This window comes from Harmonia axyridis, chromosome 3 (assembly GCF_914767665.1).
Source record: "Harmonia axyridis chromosome 3, icHarAxyr1.1, whole genome shotgun sequence".
Lineage (NCBI taxonomy): Eukaryota > Metazoa > Arthropoda > Insecta > Coleoptera > Coccinellidae > Harmonia > Harmonia axyridis.
This window is the reverse complement of record NC_059503.1, coordinates 15,946,296-15,964,484: the sequence shown is the minus strand read 5'-3', so window position 1 is coordinate 15,964,484 and position 18,189 is coordinate 15,946,296. Positions and strand designations below refer to the sequence as shown.

Here is an 18,189-nt window from a genome sequence, read left to right as displayed (position 1 = left end):
TCTACCTATTTTATTAGATAGTTCTTGATAATATATTAGACTTTAGTTTTTTTTTTTCATAAAAACGATGTCCCATACGAGAAAAGGCAATAGAAATTGTTTGTCAAAAATTGAAAGAAGCAATAAATTAAAAATGATCGCAGTGGCGTACAATATTTCTTTAAAAAAATCGAGAGCACTAAATAAATATTCAGGAACACTACAAAACCTCACATCTCGGAATACGAAGTATTTGTAATCAAAAGTTTTATAGCAAACTGTCGAATGTTTTTCATGCATATTTACCCCCTATAATGTTTGTCGCACTTATCCATTAACACCCTGTATAAAAATCGAATATCTATCGAGTTTATTCAATTTTTAAAGATAATTTCGTTATTTTTTCATCATTCCAATAAAATAAACTACATTATTGGAATTTTTTTATATTTTATGGAGATAAATTCAATAAACATGATGAATTATATATTTCCTTCAAAAATTTTATTGAAATATGGTAATATTTCTGATAACTACGTAAATTCACATCAACGTCATTGTTGTCCCAAAAAAAAATGAAACATTTATTAATTCGATCTCATTTTTACTGGGCAATCAACTCTAATAGGACAAAGCACAGAGAATAAGAAAGCACATACAATTTTATCTTGAATTTGGATTTGGATCCTTCCATTTAATCATGAAGCAAAAAACATCAAGAATGTTTGTGGAAATCAAGTAAAACTCACTTTTTATTAAAACCTCAACCAGAATCTTCGATGCTGTCATTCATCCCAGATCACCCTAACACATCAAATCAGACTGAGATGGGAAATCTCGAGGACGTTTATATCAGCGCCATTTTGTAACAAAAATAATCGACGCCATGCTCATAGAAAGAAATACAGCAAATAAAACGAAACAGCTCTAGATGGACGACATAAAACATTCAAACATCATAACGAATACTTTATTCCCTTTGAAAATCTATAACAACATGAACAAACCCTCACAAAACCTACTTATCATAATTGCGTACTAGATCCTCCTTCTGACGAACGCATGTGAAAAAAAATTACTATAGCAGCTTTCACACTTTCGATTTCAATCTACGTTTAAATTTCTGTGCGTACTCTTGTCACTGAACGAGCGATAATAGCGGATATATCAAAAGAGGAGCCGATCTAAAAATAACAATTATCGATCCAAGAATTAATTTCATGAGTATCACACACACTTTTTATTTTATTCACTAGAAATTTGGAGCACTTGATTAAGAATTCGAGCCTTTCGTACCTTCAAGTGTGTTTTGTTGACTCCAATCGAACAATCATCTCTTTACGTATTTACGGCATCATTTGTCAAAGGGAGATCGATATTTAGAGGGCTGGGTCTGTAAATTAGGATTCTAGTTGCTGCTGAACAGACTGATAATAGACTAGTCTTCATATCGGAGAATGTACACCCACTATCAGTTTCACTTTATTCGCATCAACGCAACATGCTAAATTACAGGAATGTGAAGCATAAAATTTGAATTTCAGGTGGATTCATGTAAAAACTAACCTTAGGTAGGTACATTGGAAATATTTGGGATTTTGTAGAAGATACAGCTTTTAATGGATACTCAAATGTCAACTACACCCACATCAAAAAGGCATGGTTATGGAAAATTATATGGCAGTTCTAATCTGGCTCAATCAGCAATGTTTTAGGTACTTGAAATTGCAAAATAGAAGGTTTTCTTGATACCTTATCATTGATAATAATTAATTGGTTAAAAAAAACTCCAATTCCATTGAAATATTGATACCTACATTTTATTTGGGTAGAACACAAATTTTTTTGAAACGGTAAGAATCATTTGAATTTTGAGAATCAATAAAATATAAACCACACAGATAAAGAAAAATTTCAATGCCATTTGAATAAATCCTCTCAGTTTTGAAAATAAAATAAGTATCTTTTTCTAAAATCACTGAACAATTACGAAACTATATCAGATATATAAAATCCTCGAAGTATTGGATATTATTAGTATTTTCATACTTTAGTCAATTGAATAGGTAGGACCTAGAAATTATAAATGACATGACAAGCATAAATCAATGTTTGCGGTAGTTACTAATTATTCGGTTAATCACATAAATTCAAAGAGACTTTAAGAGACGCTGCGAAGTCTTACTGACTATAATTTCACTTTTACAAAATTCTTGGATGTGAGTTACTTTAATTAATAACAAAATCAAAATTACCAAATTTGCCTCACTTTCAATATAAATTATTTATATCAAACGAAATTCCGAAGAAGTTTGAATATTGACCTGCATTCATTCTAGAATAGATTGGTAGCTATTTCATTGCGTGATAAAATTTTTATTACAGACGCTTCTGCAATTCGCAGTTTGAATTTCAACATCAATTGGATATCAGTTTGGTATTCTTTATGTCTATTTATTTTACTCTCTACGTTTGAATCCCACATAAATAATTTAATGAAGTGTTAAATGTGGCTATAGCGTTTAATTCTTCATAATCATCTGATGGAAAGCTTATTTGACAACTCCAATAGCGAAATGTAGTCTGCAGGCATCGAAAAGATTAAAAATAGATACATTGATGTTCAATAAACTGAATCATTTGTGAAATTGCCGGACAAGAAGGTGCTTCACGATGAACTAAAGGTGCTTTAGTTTTGCGAACTGTGACTGCAAAATTTTTATAATTTTTGTAGTGAATTTCAACAATTAGTCTGAAACAGTCATGATCTCTCAAAATCAAGTAGGTATGAATATGAAAAACCTCTCGTTTTATCTGAAAGTTTTTCAGGTATAAGTAGACCTTAGAGTAATAAACATAGATAGAGAGATTATACGTAATTTTTACATGTCCCCAACATGGTTAGATTATGTTGTCGGATTGTAATATATTTAAATTCCACAATATTACTATATCGTTATGAATGTATATTATATTGAATGAAATATATTTATTTGAGTGATTACCAATTAAATATGCAAATTTGAAAATTTGGAATACGATATTTTTCCTAATTGTCGAATTTATAATAAGCAGAATATTTATTATTTTCTGTATCTACCGGCTGAAATCCAAGGTTAGGCAACTTTTGCTCTCCTTCTGTCATCGGTCGTTTCACGTCGTTTGGCGATCTCGAAAATTGTTTTCTGAATTTCTGATATATTTAGGTATTGATTTCAATATATTTTAAGTTAATATGAAACGTTGATTCACTACGGGACATAAAAAGTGCATTCTTTGTGGAGAAACTCGCGAATTTAGTGAAATATCGTTTTAATTCCCGCGCGCTTTCTGTCAAATTTTATAGTTCATGTTTGGGGTCAAAATTTGCTTACTGAAAATGAAATATGCTCTCTCTATCAATGTTAATTACTCTGAGATAAGACCGTAGTTTTTAGTTAGTTGTTAAATGTCAAAACATGACAGTTCCGCAGATAACAGGCTATTCAAAATGGAACCTCTTATTGGAAACCACTGTATAACGCTCCCAATCATTTTAAGAAGCACCGTACCGAAAGTACAGTGCATCCCATTTTGGGTGAGGCAGCCAGGTTTCTCGCTTGTTATTTGAGATAGAGCCTTGCGGTTTTCACGTTCCTGTCCTACTTTTTCGTGAAACTCAAGTTGGTCTAATCAGATTTTGCATAACTGTTTCCGTTCAATAGATACAGGGTGATTTTTGAAATTGATACTTTTCGGACCCCTCCTTTATCTCCGAAGTTATTAGAAATAATGCTGAGGTAAAAACTACGTCTGAATCAGAATTCTGCGTAGAATCCAGTGGCGTACTCAATTTTTTTTTTCGGGGTATGATTTTGAAGATTCAACACAAACCTATATTTTTTTTAATGGAACACCATGTATATCATTACTTCGTTGAGTTCGTTATTTTTTTTCCTTAAAAATGATGTATGATACTATGTAGGTAGGATGTTCAGAAATGTTGAAAAAACACTAAAACATCAAATAATGATGATTTTTTGTTAATGGACAATGGATTTCCCATATAAAAAAAGGATCAATAATTGTTAACAATAATTCCTAGCGATGACAGCTAGATCAGATTGGTTTTTTCTCTCCACTGCCTACTTGATAAAACAATACTTCCGAATGCATAGTAGCCATAATAACAACAAGGATGTTTGTATCATCAATGACTTACTACTTTTAAAAATCAAATGTAACAATCCTCTTATTGAAACTTAGGAAATTCATGACTCATTTACAAAAAATCATCATTATTTGATGTTTTAGTGTTTTTCTAACGTTTCTGAACATCCCACCTACATAGTATCATACATCATTTTGAAGGGAAAAAAATAACGAATTCAACGAAGTAATGGTATATGGGGTGTTCCATTAAAAAAAATATAGGTTTGTGTTGAATCTTCAAAACCATACCCCGAAAAAAAATTGAGTACGCCACTGGATTCTACGCAGAATTCTGATTCAGATGTAGTTTTTACCTCAGCATTATTTCTAATAACTTCGAAGATAAATGAGGAGTCCAAAAAGTATCAATTTCCAAAATCACCCTGTATCTCTTGATCGGAAACAGTTATGCAAAATCTGATTAGACCAACTTGAGTTTAGGACAGGAACGTGAAAACCGCAATGCTCTATCTTAAATACCAAGCGAGAAACCTGGCTGTCTCACCCAAAATGGGATGCACTGTACAGTCACTTATTTCCCACGACGGATCGAAGTCTCACTCCCAGGACATTCTGAAAGAAAATCCTTGCAATAGACGACAACAGGACGTAGCCCGAATCTATCAGTACGCACAACGACCTTGTCAAGGAGATACAATTCGATACGTAGCAAATTGAAAGATATTTTGATCGGACAAGATGGAAACCCTGACCGATTTTCGATCTGTTCGACTCGAAGACTTATCTGTTTGCAAAAATGCTGAATAAGGAGTATTCGCCATTAATATTTCCATCATACAACCGCGATGGGCACCTAGAATGCCGTAACCGATTTGCATATGCAGTTTTCATTCTTTATTCATAAAATCGGACCTTGGGTCATGTCACAATAATGAATGGATATCATGAAACCACTTCACCTCAATATATAAAACTCAATGAAACGCCAAACTCTCCTCGGAGGACTCGGATGGACGTGGAGAGACTCGCAAGTTATACGCTTTATATTATTTCGCATTTATATCATTTCATTATATTGATCATTACACAGGATGGCCCGCATAAAACAGTCAAGCCAGATATTTTCCGTAAGAATCTCAGAATAATCAACATAGATAGAGGAAGCGTATGTCATTTATAGTAAGCTATCAAATTTGACATGAAACGCGAAGAAATGAAAACATATCAGTGATACGATATTTCACTCAATTCGCGAGTTTCTCTTTTCTTATGTCCCATAGTGAATCAACGTTTCATATTAACTCAAAATATATTGAAATAAATACCTAAATATTTCAGAAATTCAGAAAACAAACTTTAAGTGCGCCAAACGTCGTGAAACAATCGATGACACTAGGACTAGGAGAGCAAAAGTTGCCAAACCTTGGATTTCAGCAGGTAGATATAGAAAATAATTAATATTCTGCTTATTTTCGAATGAATAAACATATATTATTATTATTATTAGAAATTCGACAATTAGGAAAAATATCGGATTCCAAATATTTAATTTGCATATTTAATCGGGAATTTCTCGAATAATTATATTTCATTTCATATAAAATACATTCATAACGATATAGTAAAATTGTGGATTTGAAAATGCATCACAATCCAACAACGTAATCTTACCAACTATGGTGAGGACATGTAAAAATTGAGTATACTCCCTCTATCTATGTTTAGGTAATACTCCATGTGACATCCTTAATTTTTACAATTTTTTTTCTGTAATTTTTTCTATATTTTTTGCTATGATGTTTAAATGCGATATAATTGAATTCGATGATCTATTAGAATAAACACAGATTTGTGATCATGTTGAGGACATGTGAAAATTGTGTATATTTCCTCTATGTATGTTTTTACTCTATGGTTTTCCGTAAAATGAAAAGACATTTCTATTTTAAGCGTTCGTTCTCTGAAAATTTGGCTTTATTATTTCACCACTATGTCCTTGGTTTTGGGCGAAACTTATGATGTAACTGTCCTCATATTCAATTATGTAAGTCCGGCTATATATACAATAACTTTCGAAAACGAAACTTTGCAGGGTAGGTTAGAATCTTGATAAGTTGATTCATGGGCAAAATCCGAAACTTTGTTTTTGTTTTTCATTTCGAAATAACAGACTCAATCGATATGAATTCAAATAGAAATTCGACATAGAATGATTTACAGCCTCGTTCAAAATTTCATGTTGATCGCGTCACCAGAACAATAGAATATTCAAGAAGGATTTCAAAAAGAGGCAGTCAGAATTTCCATGACCACAAAACCGACGAAATTGAAATTTTGAGTGGTGACGAAATTTTCAGCTTATCATATCATCAGAACCATAGAAAATTCAAGAAAAGTATCGAAAAATCACCGAATATTTCCACAAAACCGACGGAGTTGAGAATTCCTCAATGTTTGATTCGAAATAACAATATCAACTGGCTGGCAAAATTTCAAGCTGATCACATCATCAGAACCATAGAAAATTCAAGAAGAATATCGAAAAAATTATCCAATATCTCTATGATCACAAAACAGACGGAGTTAAGATTTTGGATGTTGATATGAAATATCAATTTCAAGATTCTCACAAAATTTCATGTTGATACCGTTCTCAAAAACTTGAATATAAAAAGAATATCGAAAAAACCTAATATTTCAGTGACAACAGACCGACTTAGTGAGAAATGTGCATATGTATAAAAAATGATTTCAAGCCTCCTGAAAAATTGTTCAATCATTGTTCAAAGAAATGATGTGAAAACCCCATAAAAATCGGTGGTTGTAAGAATAAAAATCTTTAATCTCGTTTTAAACTGAGCTGTCACTTGTTGGTATTCTCTCATTTCTCACTACTTCCCATAATGAATTTTTCACACCTAAATGCCAAACAATAATAAATATAGATAGAGTGATTTATAGCAAGCAAATTTTATCCCTAACATCATCATCATCATCATTCTCAGCTAACAACCCATTGTCGGATTGACCTCCCTTAGTTTTGTCCATCTCTCTATATATTTTTCCTCCATCTTCTTCCAAGTTTCCCGGTTTTGAGCTTGCTGTCCCCAACATGAACTATCAAATTTGACATGAAACGCGTGGAAATGAAAACATATTAATGATACAATATTTCACTGAATTTGCGAGTTCCTCCACAAAGAACGCGCTTCTTATATCCCAGAGTGAATCAACGTTTCATATTAACTCAAAATATATTGAGATGAATAACATAATATATCAGAAATTCAGAAAACAAACTTCAAGCACGCCAAACGACGTGAAACAACCGATGACACTAGGAGAGCAAAAGTTATCAAACCTTGGATTTCAGCAAATAGATACAGAAATTGAATTAAAACGATATTTCACTAAATTCGCGAGTTTCTCCACAAAGAACGCACTTTTTATGTCCCGTAGTGAATCAACGTTTCATATTAACTTAAAATATATTGAAATCAATACCTAAATATATCAGAAATTCAGAAAACAATTTTCGAGATCGCCAAACGACGTGAAACGACCGATAACAGAAGGAGAGCAAAAGTTGCCTAACCTTGGATTTCAGCCGGTAGATACAGAAAATAATAAATATACTGCTTATTAGAAATTCGACAATTAGGAAAAATATCGGATTCCAAATATTCAAATTTGCAAATTTAATTGGAAATCACTCAAATAAATATATTTCATTCAATTTAATAAACATTCATAATAATATATTGTGGATTTGAAAATATATCACAATCCGACAACGTAATATAACCATGTTGGGGACATGTAAAAATTGCGTATACTTCCTCCATCGGTGTTTATTACTCTATGGTAAGAATACAGCAGAGGGCAGCAGTGTAGGACGGTCGATTATTTTTTTCATAAAATTATAGTTTTACCTCTTTTGTAATGATTTTTTGTATTTTTTTTCTTCACGAATATTCCAAAAATATATCAGTGCTTTTCACATTGAACATATCATCAATTTTTCTGCTAAAAACGAAAAGTTACCAACATTTATTTTTTTATATTCAAATTAAAAATATTTTCATCCCACAATATAGATCATTGTTTGAAGAAATGATGAAAAATCGCATAAAAATCGGTGATTGTATGAGGAAAAATCTATAATTTCGTTTTGAACTGAGCATTCACGTGGTGATATTCCCCCTTAAAGCTCATTAAGTACTTCCCATAATGAGTTTTTGAAACCTAAATGCCAAACAAAAATTTGTTAGCATCTTCATAAGTAGAATTGCAAAACCTTGAAGAGGTTCTTCAAGAAGATGATCATACGCGAATTTGCAATCACCCTGTAAATTAAAGTTGACCTGTGTCCGAAAAACCTAACATTTACGGACATATTCAGCTGTACTATTTTATCCGGCCCATCCTGTATGTATATTGATTGATCATATTGATCATCGAACGTTATCAAAATACTGCCCACGAAGTTCCATTTGCATAAAACCTTTTGAGAGACGCTCAGCCGGTAAATAGACTCCGGTCTGGATGGAAAAGCGTGAAATTAAGTAATTGGTGCAAGTAAATCATTCGTGAGTATCCCTGGGTCAGTTTGCCTGAGGGCAACATAAAGCAAGTGGAGTAAGGCCGGCGCCTAGTGGTTGTTCAACCGCTTTATATACTGATATAAACATGATGAAGTACAGAAATGGATAATTTCGTAATTGATAGGTTCGGAGAAATTGGATGTTAACATTGAAAAACACAGGCATGGATATTAATTCGAAATGATTATGATCAACACTCCAGCGGAACACCTCTACTATTGGTTTATTTATTTTCAATAATTAACCTTTGGAAATTTTATGGAAGAATTCACTTCAAGTTATTCAAATGAAATTTGGTGCATGGAGTAAGAAGGCTAAGAAATGAGGAACTATACTCTGTGACATAATGGATACAACTCCAAGAAGACGTCTGACTTGACCGCACACTTCCTGGTCTACGACGTGTTTAACTTTCTCCAAACCCTGCTTGTAAACACAGTACTACAGATGATCTGTGGCAGTTAAGACGATTAATTTTAAATAATAATTCAAACTCTGTCGAATTAACCCAGTTGTCAAAGGACTAGGATTAATAGCAAAGAGAAACTCCAAAATCGGCTTAGCCTTTCATGAAATATAACAAATAATTCCGATAGTAACAATAAGTAGAACGTCAAATTTTTCATAGGTACTGGAGTATATTTAATGAAACTTTGGACAATTGCAATCCTTAAGTAATCAAACATTTCTGCCAAATTTCGTCTAAAAATTTGAAAGCCTACTGGATGTTGCATTATTATTTCACATAGCAAGTATATTATATAGCATTATACTCGTTATATTATTTCATACACATAGTAATTACCAGTTACTAGTTACGAAATATTGAATTGAATATATGTATATGTTAACGCCAGGTCCAAAGCTCTCGGCATAATATTGAATTCTTTATAATATTTGAGATATAAAGAAGTTCATAATAAAAGGCCGTTGAAAAATTTACAACTTTGTACAAGTGATAAATTTTCTATCGAAAATTGTTCGATTAGCCCCAATAAAAGGAATTCTAAGAATTCCCATACCGAATATATTGAAGTTCAACTGCTATGAAAGTTATGATAATTGTTCAAATATTTTTCTTTCTTTAGAAGATTCGGATTAAGATATAAATTTGCTATATATGAAATTTTCAATTTGAAAAAATTCAATTCACATAAATGTTCATTTTTGTTTCGGAGAAAGACTTCGTGAGATGCAAAAAAATAGGACTCCAAATTGAAAATTCTCATTAGCTAAATGTATCATTGGTAGTTGTGACAGCCCTCAGAGTAATAAACATAAATAGACCGAGGAAATGTCATTTCCATTAAGCACATTTTGTCCCCAACGGCCCAACATGAACTGTCAAGTTTGACAAGAAGCGCGCGGAAATGAAAACATATCAGTGATACGATATTTCACTCAATTCGCGAGTTTCTCCACAAAGAACGCATATCTTATGTGCTATAGTGAATCGACGTTTCATATTAACTCAAAACATATTGAAATAAATACCTAAATAGATCAGAAATTCTGAAAACAAACTTCAAGCGCGCTAAACAACGTGAAACGACCGATGACAGCAGGAGAGCTGAAGTTGCCAAACCTTGGATTTCAGCAGGTAGATACAGAAAATTATAAATATTCTGCCTATCATAAATTCGACAATTAGGAAAAATATTGGATTCTAATTATTCAAATTGGCATTTTTAATCGGGAGCACTCAAATAAATATATTTCATTCAATATAATATACTTTCATAACGATATAGTAAAATTGTGGATTTGAAAATATATCACAATCCAACAACGTAATCTAACCATGTTGAGGGCATGTAAAAATTGAGTATACTCCCTCTATCTATGTTTATTACTCTATGTGATAATTTTTATAATTATTTTTTTTGTCCTTTTTTTATATTTTTTTTAATTTTAAAAATAAACAGAGATTTGTGAGTGTTGTTTATCGAATTTTCAAACTCCAAAAGCAACTGAGGTCTGTTCCTATTTTGAAAGGCTATAAATCTGTTACTATCCGGTATTGATCCCTCCATATCAATGTCTGGTCTCAAAATTTATAATTGATAGAACTCTTCCAATTCAATACTTATTTTCAGGGTATTACAATAGCATTTTCAAAAGATATAAAAAATAGCCAAACCATTGGCATATCTGAGCTTTCAGCGAAGAGAAATTCAACGCATAAAGATATCGTTATTACGTAAGCAAAAATTTCAGGTTTTGTAAGTTCAACTTCAAAAAATGTAGTCCTGGTAAAAATTCGTGGGAATATCGATCAGAAATCAGACCTGTTTTTTGCATAATCAAGAGAGTTCATCGTTTGAATTCGTGAAATTTCCTTTGTTTTGAAAATTCAGTTTTCAAATAAGAATAATTCACAAAATGTTCTCAAAGATCACTTGTGGCGCGGTTAAATGTTGAGACAGAATACCTGCTGAGATAAGCGGTCCATATATCGATTATATACCTCTGAAGTATCGATAACCCAGAACTGGATTGCTTTTATTGATGATAATGACGCACCTGCAGTAAAATCATTTTAAAATTCATCGGTCTCTTGGTGTCTTAATGACTTCATACGAAGGTAATCGGATTCGGAGAAAGATGAAGACGTTGGCTTAGTTTGTATCCAAATACCTTCTTTAGGGACCAGTTCGAACCAAAAATGGAACCATTGGATGATTTCTGATTCAAATCAGATACATCATATTTATGGTGAAGACAAATTGAGAAGTTGGACGATTTTAAAATGCAGGTAATAAGAATTGCTTTTCTCAATTGAATATGTTTATCAAACCGAAACGCTTTCATTCAATGAACATCAGTATTCCTTGTTTTGATATGGAAAAATTTCAATTTTCAAATATTCACGTTTATTTTTATTTTTAACATAATGTGTAAAACGGTGATGTACTGGATATATAGTGATAGAGAGAATTGTCAAGATAATTGTCGTAAATTCCTTGAGATTCACTGAATTCTTTATAATCTCCGCCATTTTTTTTCTTCATGTTAAAAGTGTAGTCTTCTGAAAATTCTGCAAGTTTTTTTTAAATCTAAGTAGTATTTTCTGTTCAGTAAAAAATCCGAAAAATTATTCCACACAGACGTTCTTGTTTTCTAGTATGTTAGGAAACTCCAGTTCAGCAATTTAATTCAGAATTTTTTTCGAAGAAATATTTCTGAATCTATCCTCATCATGGTGTTTTATTTTTCGAATAAATGAACGATAAATAACTTGAAAATGAAGATTTGGCTAGAATAATTTCCTAAGCTTTCTTCAAAAAAAAATATATAAAAATGTTATCGTAAGGGCATCTAATTTTCCAGAAAAAGATCCAAAAATCACGTTGCTACGTCATTTTTCAACAAAAAGCATGATTGCTGGTGACAAGAAAAATCCTAGTCGAAGATGACCATTTTTGCACCTACACGAATGCTTTCTGTTGAAAAAAATATCATTTGCATTGTGTTTTTTCGATTTTTTCACAGGAAAAATCGAATGCTCGAATGGTATTTGACAAGACTATTTCATGAGATCATAATTACTCGTTTTCAAAGATTATTATTATTATTTCAAGTTATTTTTGGTGAGGAAAGCCTGTCAAGTTTTGCCGCGGACAAACTCGAAAAAACTGTTGACAGGTGCAGTCATACAGTTTTTCCATCTAGAACTATTTGAAACAAATTGAGCATTTGTGATTGTTGGAAATTAAGACAAACCAACATGTTGGTTTTGCCGGCATGCATGTTTTATGTATATGTGAAAGTATGAAACGAGCGTTGCTATTGGAACTTGCTCACCAAAAATGGAAGGGATGTAATAGTCATCATAAATCGAACCATCTCAAAATTGCTAACTTAACAATTATAATTAAAATTCATCGTAAAATTTGAGATCTGGGAGTGCCAAGATAATCATTGTGGAGGTTTGAAAATCATTGATTAATCCTCTAAGTAATTCAGTCCTGACAAGATGTAAATAATTCTAATAAAAGAAAGAGCCAATGAACCTCGATTCAAAACCAAGAATATCTCATTGAATCAATTCTTGTTGATATAATAGAATTATAATGAACTGTGATTTGAGTCCTTCTAGCATTATTAAATACCATATTATTTCACCATTGAATTAGATATATATGTAGGTTTTTTAATTTATTAAGGCTGGGCACACATCAAACAAAACAATAATCACTCTGGAAAGGAGTTCAGTGAAAACATATCTATAAAAATGTTGATGAAGTTGACCACATCAAGGTGTTTATTATTGTTCTATAGCGGTATGCGTCCTTGTCATGGTCACTGTCTTAACCAGTAATTTGTTTTCTCGGTTTCACTTTCTTTATCATGCCGAGAATGATGTCTAGATGAACCAGTCTCACTTGACCCTCAAAAAGGTCTGAATTTTCCAAATTCTTCAGATGTGATATTTCGATAAATTCATCACAGTTCAAACAAAAATTGAAGAAAACAAAAACATCCATTTTGTGCGCTCGTTTCGTCACAGATTACCTTGGAGATCACATATTTACCTTCACAGAATTATGTGGTATCCAAGAGAACAATTGGCGCATGAATGAATACTCAAAAGGTCAATGCTTTTCTCATTTTTTCCTCTTCTGATCTTTATCAATGTTCAGTCTACGTAAGTACTTGGTTCGCCAACCTTTATACAATGCCGTTTATTTTTAGGTACCGCTAAAAATATTTTATCAACAAAATATCTTTATTCCGTAAACCTTTCGGTATCTATTTCGTGAAAACAAAACGATATGTTTATTTACATTCATTTACTTACATAATGAACAGGAACTATTCCTTCGATGAAAAATAGCTTTCTATCATCAGTTAAAAATTTTTAACACATCATTTCAGACACCACGCTGAGAAAATGTTGACTTGTTTTTCAATTCAATTTGGCCATATAATCAGCATATTATTTTAAATGGTTCAAATATACGAACAACATTGAAATAATTTCATGGTTTGAACACTAAAAATTCACAGTTCAGATATTTGATTATCTGGTGAACATAAGTGTGAAATTGAATTTTGTTATTTCAAAGAATATGTCGTGTGAAACTGAATAAATGATATCTGTCTATATCCTGCAATGAGATTTGGCTCATATTTTTCCTTCGGAACTGAAGACACTCAATAATTCAATAGTACAGTTTCAACCAAGAAAATTTTACAAGCTGATATCAAATGTTTCATATAATACGAATTCATAGACATATTCGAAACAGCAACCAATAAACTAAGAAAAATCTCCTGTAGTAGATATTTCGATATCAGAAAAAGGATCATACTACAAATATAGACCAAATACTGTACACAGTACTTATTTGTATGATTTTTGTGAATGAACATGGGAGTCAACTATTCGTATTGACGTAAAAATACCAAAAAACAAATCCTACATTCGAGAAAAATAATTTTCTATTTCCGATGAAGAGCCATTGAAAAACGATCACGACTGATACTATTTCAATTATTAACCACAGAAATAATACGTGAAAACATCAAGGTCAAGATTGAGGAAAAAAGAATCGAGAATTATCTGTACCAACAATATAATTCAGACGGAAGATTAGAACGGTAAGATTTGTTGGAGTGACAGACAGGTGAAACCACAAGAGCGAGGATCAGATTGATCTAAAATCGTCAGAATTTTTTAGGACTGGCTCCAAACATGAAATCTAATGCAAATCTGTGATGAGGCAAAAATAGACGAAAATTGACAACAGAAACGATTTAACTTGACAATCACAACTGTTAATAAGTAAGTATAAGTTGGAAGTTATAATTTCTAAAAATTTTCCCAGCGCAGTGAAATACTCTAGGTCTGGGAAATTTAGCCTGATTGAATCCAGCTCTGACTACATTCTCGAATTGGATTGAGCGATCATGACAATTGTGAATTCCCCAGGCGTATTCATAAAATTTTATGAGATTCAAATCAGAGAATCTGATATGCTAGGCATGGGTATAATCGTAAAACGTTAACCACATCTGGCCTATTCAAGTATAAAAAAGGAAATGGATCTTCAATTGAAAATAAAATTCAATCGGAGAAATGTATCAAAGCTGCCCTAATGAGTTTAATATTTGAAAGATGCAAATTTTCGAACAGTCTGTAAAGAATTAATTATATATTATGTAAAAATTAAATTGCGGTTAAATCCGTAATCATAATATATCTATAAATTTTTCACGAAATATCTAAATATGTCGACGAAAGAGTATCAAATAAATGAAAGTATCAAACAAAATCACATTTTATATCTTGCACTTGCAGTGCACATAAAGTTTAGTGCTGCCACCAAAATTCCATATGGCAAAGATTGCAGTCAATTCACTAGGACACTGGAAAAAAGATATTGATAGGTTAGCGCATAATTCTGATCAAGTACATACTAAAAACTCTAAAACTACTGAAAACTCCTTGATCTCTCATAATCCAGTATCGGTAATATCCCTCTGAGATACAGAATCCATTATTAGTAAAAGTTATAAAACAAGTACTCCTTAATAGGTGCTCCTTAAATACACATGTATATTAGTATTGTTCATAGTCAGATTCAATTAGACTTTCCAAAATGGAAAAATAGTAAATTTATTCCAAGACTGCATTAGTGCAAGGCCAGAACAAGTTATTATTATAAGCTCAATTTAATCCAATGCCAATTCAGATTACCATCTAGGAAATCAATGAATCGTTCATAAACTAAGGAAGTTGTCAAAATGCCAAGTTGTTTATTTTCAACATAGATTCAATTGACGACTGGTGCATTTAACTGATTGAAAATTCCTCAGTTTCGATTAAAACATTAATGTTTCCCCTTTTTTTTCAAGTCATATTCATTATAAAATTTTCTGTCAAAATTAATCGATATATTAATAAAATGTGTTTCTTTTCGGATATCAATCTCACCGCTTATACACTTAGGATTAAGAAGTGGAAAAAACAAAAGAATTCCAACAATTTTGGGTATCAAAATTAATATTATTATCAATCAAAACTGAAACAAAGTAATCTTCATTATTCGCCAATATCTCAGTGTAAATCACTTTGTTTAATTTTATTAATATACCAAGTAAGGACCGAATCCATAAAATGTTGATATTGATTATTGCTTTTTATTTATCAGACTGGAAGCTCTGAGTGATAATTCTCATCAAGCGCCACCTACCTGCTCCTCCTCTCAACAATTTCATTTTTCTCTCAAAATTGAAAATAGTGACTCCGAAAATAAATTTTTCATTTGAACATATCTGAAAAGGTCAAATGAAGTGAAACGCAGTCTAGGAACCTACAAAGAAGTAGAATTGATTTGGGATATAACGAATAGGTGGCGTTTGATGTCCACTTCGTATTCAAAACCATAGTGATATTAGATATCAACTCAGAATATAGATAGATATCATTATTAGATATATTATTAATGTTCTAAGGATATCAATATACATATTTATATACAAGTACAGAAATCTGTACCCACTTTTGCCTAAGGGAGTAAAGTCGGCATCAAATCAAAAATTTGATTTTACTAATAATGCATCCGTCCGGTATTCCTGCATGAAGATCCAATATGGAGCAAAACTTCATAATCCTAAGAATTCCTAAGGATCATTCTGAACGAATCAAAATATTCACCAACCAAAGAAATTAATAAAACAGGAAACATTGAACTGATTCATGATAAACAAAAAAAATTATACTATAAAATTCTTCAAATTTACTTACAAAACACTTGATAAAACCAAATACCAAATAGGCAATACTACTACACAAAACAGTAACATTATAATAGGTACGACATAAAATACATCACATAACTCTAACAGTCATAAGGCATAAGAAATTTTTAAATTTTTCAAGAAAAATGTATCCCTATTGAGACGAATGTGTCTTTTATTTGACTCAACAAACCTCAAGAAAAAATTATACTACATCCGATATTATTAAAATTTCTGTTCTAGAATTATCGTATTTATGGATGGACGGTCAGAATTGAATTAAGCGACGTGTTCGTCATCAGATACTGATCGTTTGAGATCATCCTTGCCAGAAAATTTTAAAATTACTGACATTTCGAGGCAATGAATAGCGCTACATCCAAAAAATCTTCGAGGAATTTTGAGAAATATCCCATATCACTTGACATATTCCTCAGAGTCAATTCGAACATGTTTAATCCCTAATCTGCTTCGTTCGAAGGGAACCCAATTAATTTTGCCTTATCTCGAGGTCTCACATAACGCAAATTGTAAACCGAAAGCCTGGAAGTTCTATAAGCCAATTAGTGTTGACTGTGACAATCAACGTCAAATGAAGGCCTTCAGCACATCCTGGAAGAGGCTCGAATGATTCTTCAAATTATATTGCGCAACCCCCAAAACAATGACGATATCACGTCATTTTCATTAGAATATATTTTCAGTTGAATAAATTTGATTGCATTCCTACATTGTTCGGGAAATTTTCCCGTTCTGAATGATAGAAAACGTAGGAGATCTCGTTAATTAGGATGTTTGCTAACAAAAACAAACGTAGGGAAGGAATTTTCACAATCTTGGATATGGTAATGACAAATTCAGTTAGTTTTCTTGTTTTAGTAGAGTGTATTTCTTTTTATGATTTTATTTTAGATGAGTTTCAAATATTTGGAATGATTTCAAAAAATATTCAGATAGGAATAATGAATTCTCTATTCTTCCAAGTTTAGCTTCTAAATATAATTTTACTACTTCAACGATCACTTTTCTTCTTTTGTTCGAATAAAATTACACCCTATAACTTAAATAGGTAAATTGAAAGAATAGTTTTGGTTTTTCATTTCTGAACCCTTGGAATGTTTAAACATAGAATCAACACTTCAATCAATAAATCCAGGGCCTAACCAGTAAAACCCCAATTCGTCTCAAAAATTCGACTTTATTTGTCATCATAGTTACCTTCAAGAGTGAAGCATGTATACTACTCCAACGCTTAAGAATTTGTTTATCAAAATTAGTGCTCATTACCGCATACTGAAGTGGAAATTAAGAATTTCGAAAGTGAATTTTCTTTACACGATACAAGATTACTAGAACCAAAAAAAAAAAAATAAGTACTAAGTGAGTCAAATATAAGGAGTCAACTTTGCTTCTGTCGTTCTGCAATAGATGTTAGAGTCGAAATAAATAGATCGAAGATGTAATACTATAAACTAAGAAATTTGGAAACATAACGGCATCCAAATAATAGTCGATTTGTGTCTACATCATAAAGTTATTCTCGTAAGTAATTGCACAAGTGCATCAAAATTACCGATAATTTTGCATGACAGCGTGTTGTCATAAAAACTGCATGAGTTCATTTTCATTTTTGGAGAAAGAGCCCGACACCGAAGGTGGAGGGCTCTTTCTCCAAAAATGAAAATGACCGAATGCAGTTTTTCAAAGA

At 31.8% G+C, this 18,189-nt stretch overlaps 1 protein-coding gene across 5 annotated transcripts in view; it reads right to left on the bottom strand.

Moving 5' to 3' along the window:
- Window positions 1-18,189, bottom strand: part of LOC123677061 (synaptic vesicle glycoprotein 2C-like) — a 57,885-nt gene that overhangs the window by 18,886 nt on the left and 20,810 nt on the right. The window contains exon 1 of one of the 5 annotated variants that reach the window (XM_045613500.1): window positions 1,276-1,335. The exons of 2 other annotated variants lie outside the window; for them this stretch is intronic. Coding sequence is in view for 2 of the 3 variants with exons in the window: in XM_045613496.1 (XP_045469452.1) it covers window positions 729-768 (40 nt within the window). In the remaining variant the exon portion in view is untranslated. Of the gene's footprint in view, window positions 1-728; window positions 848-1,001; window positions 1,182-1,275; window positions 1,336-18,189 lie in introns of those variants that run through there. 2 more of the 5 variants (XM_045613497.1, XM_045613496.1) reach the window with 2 other exon arrangements.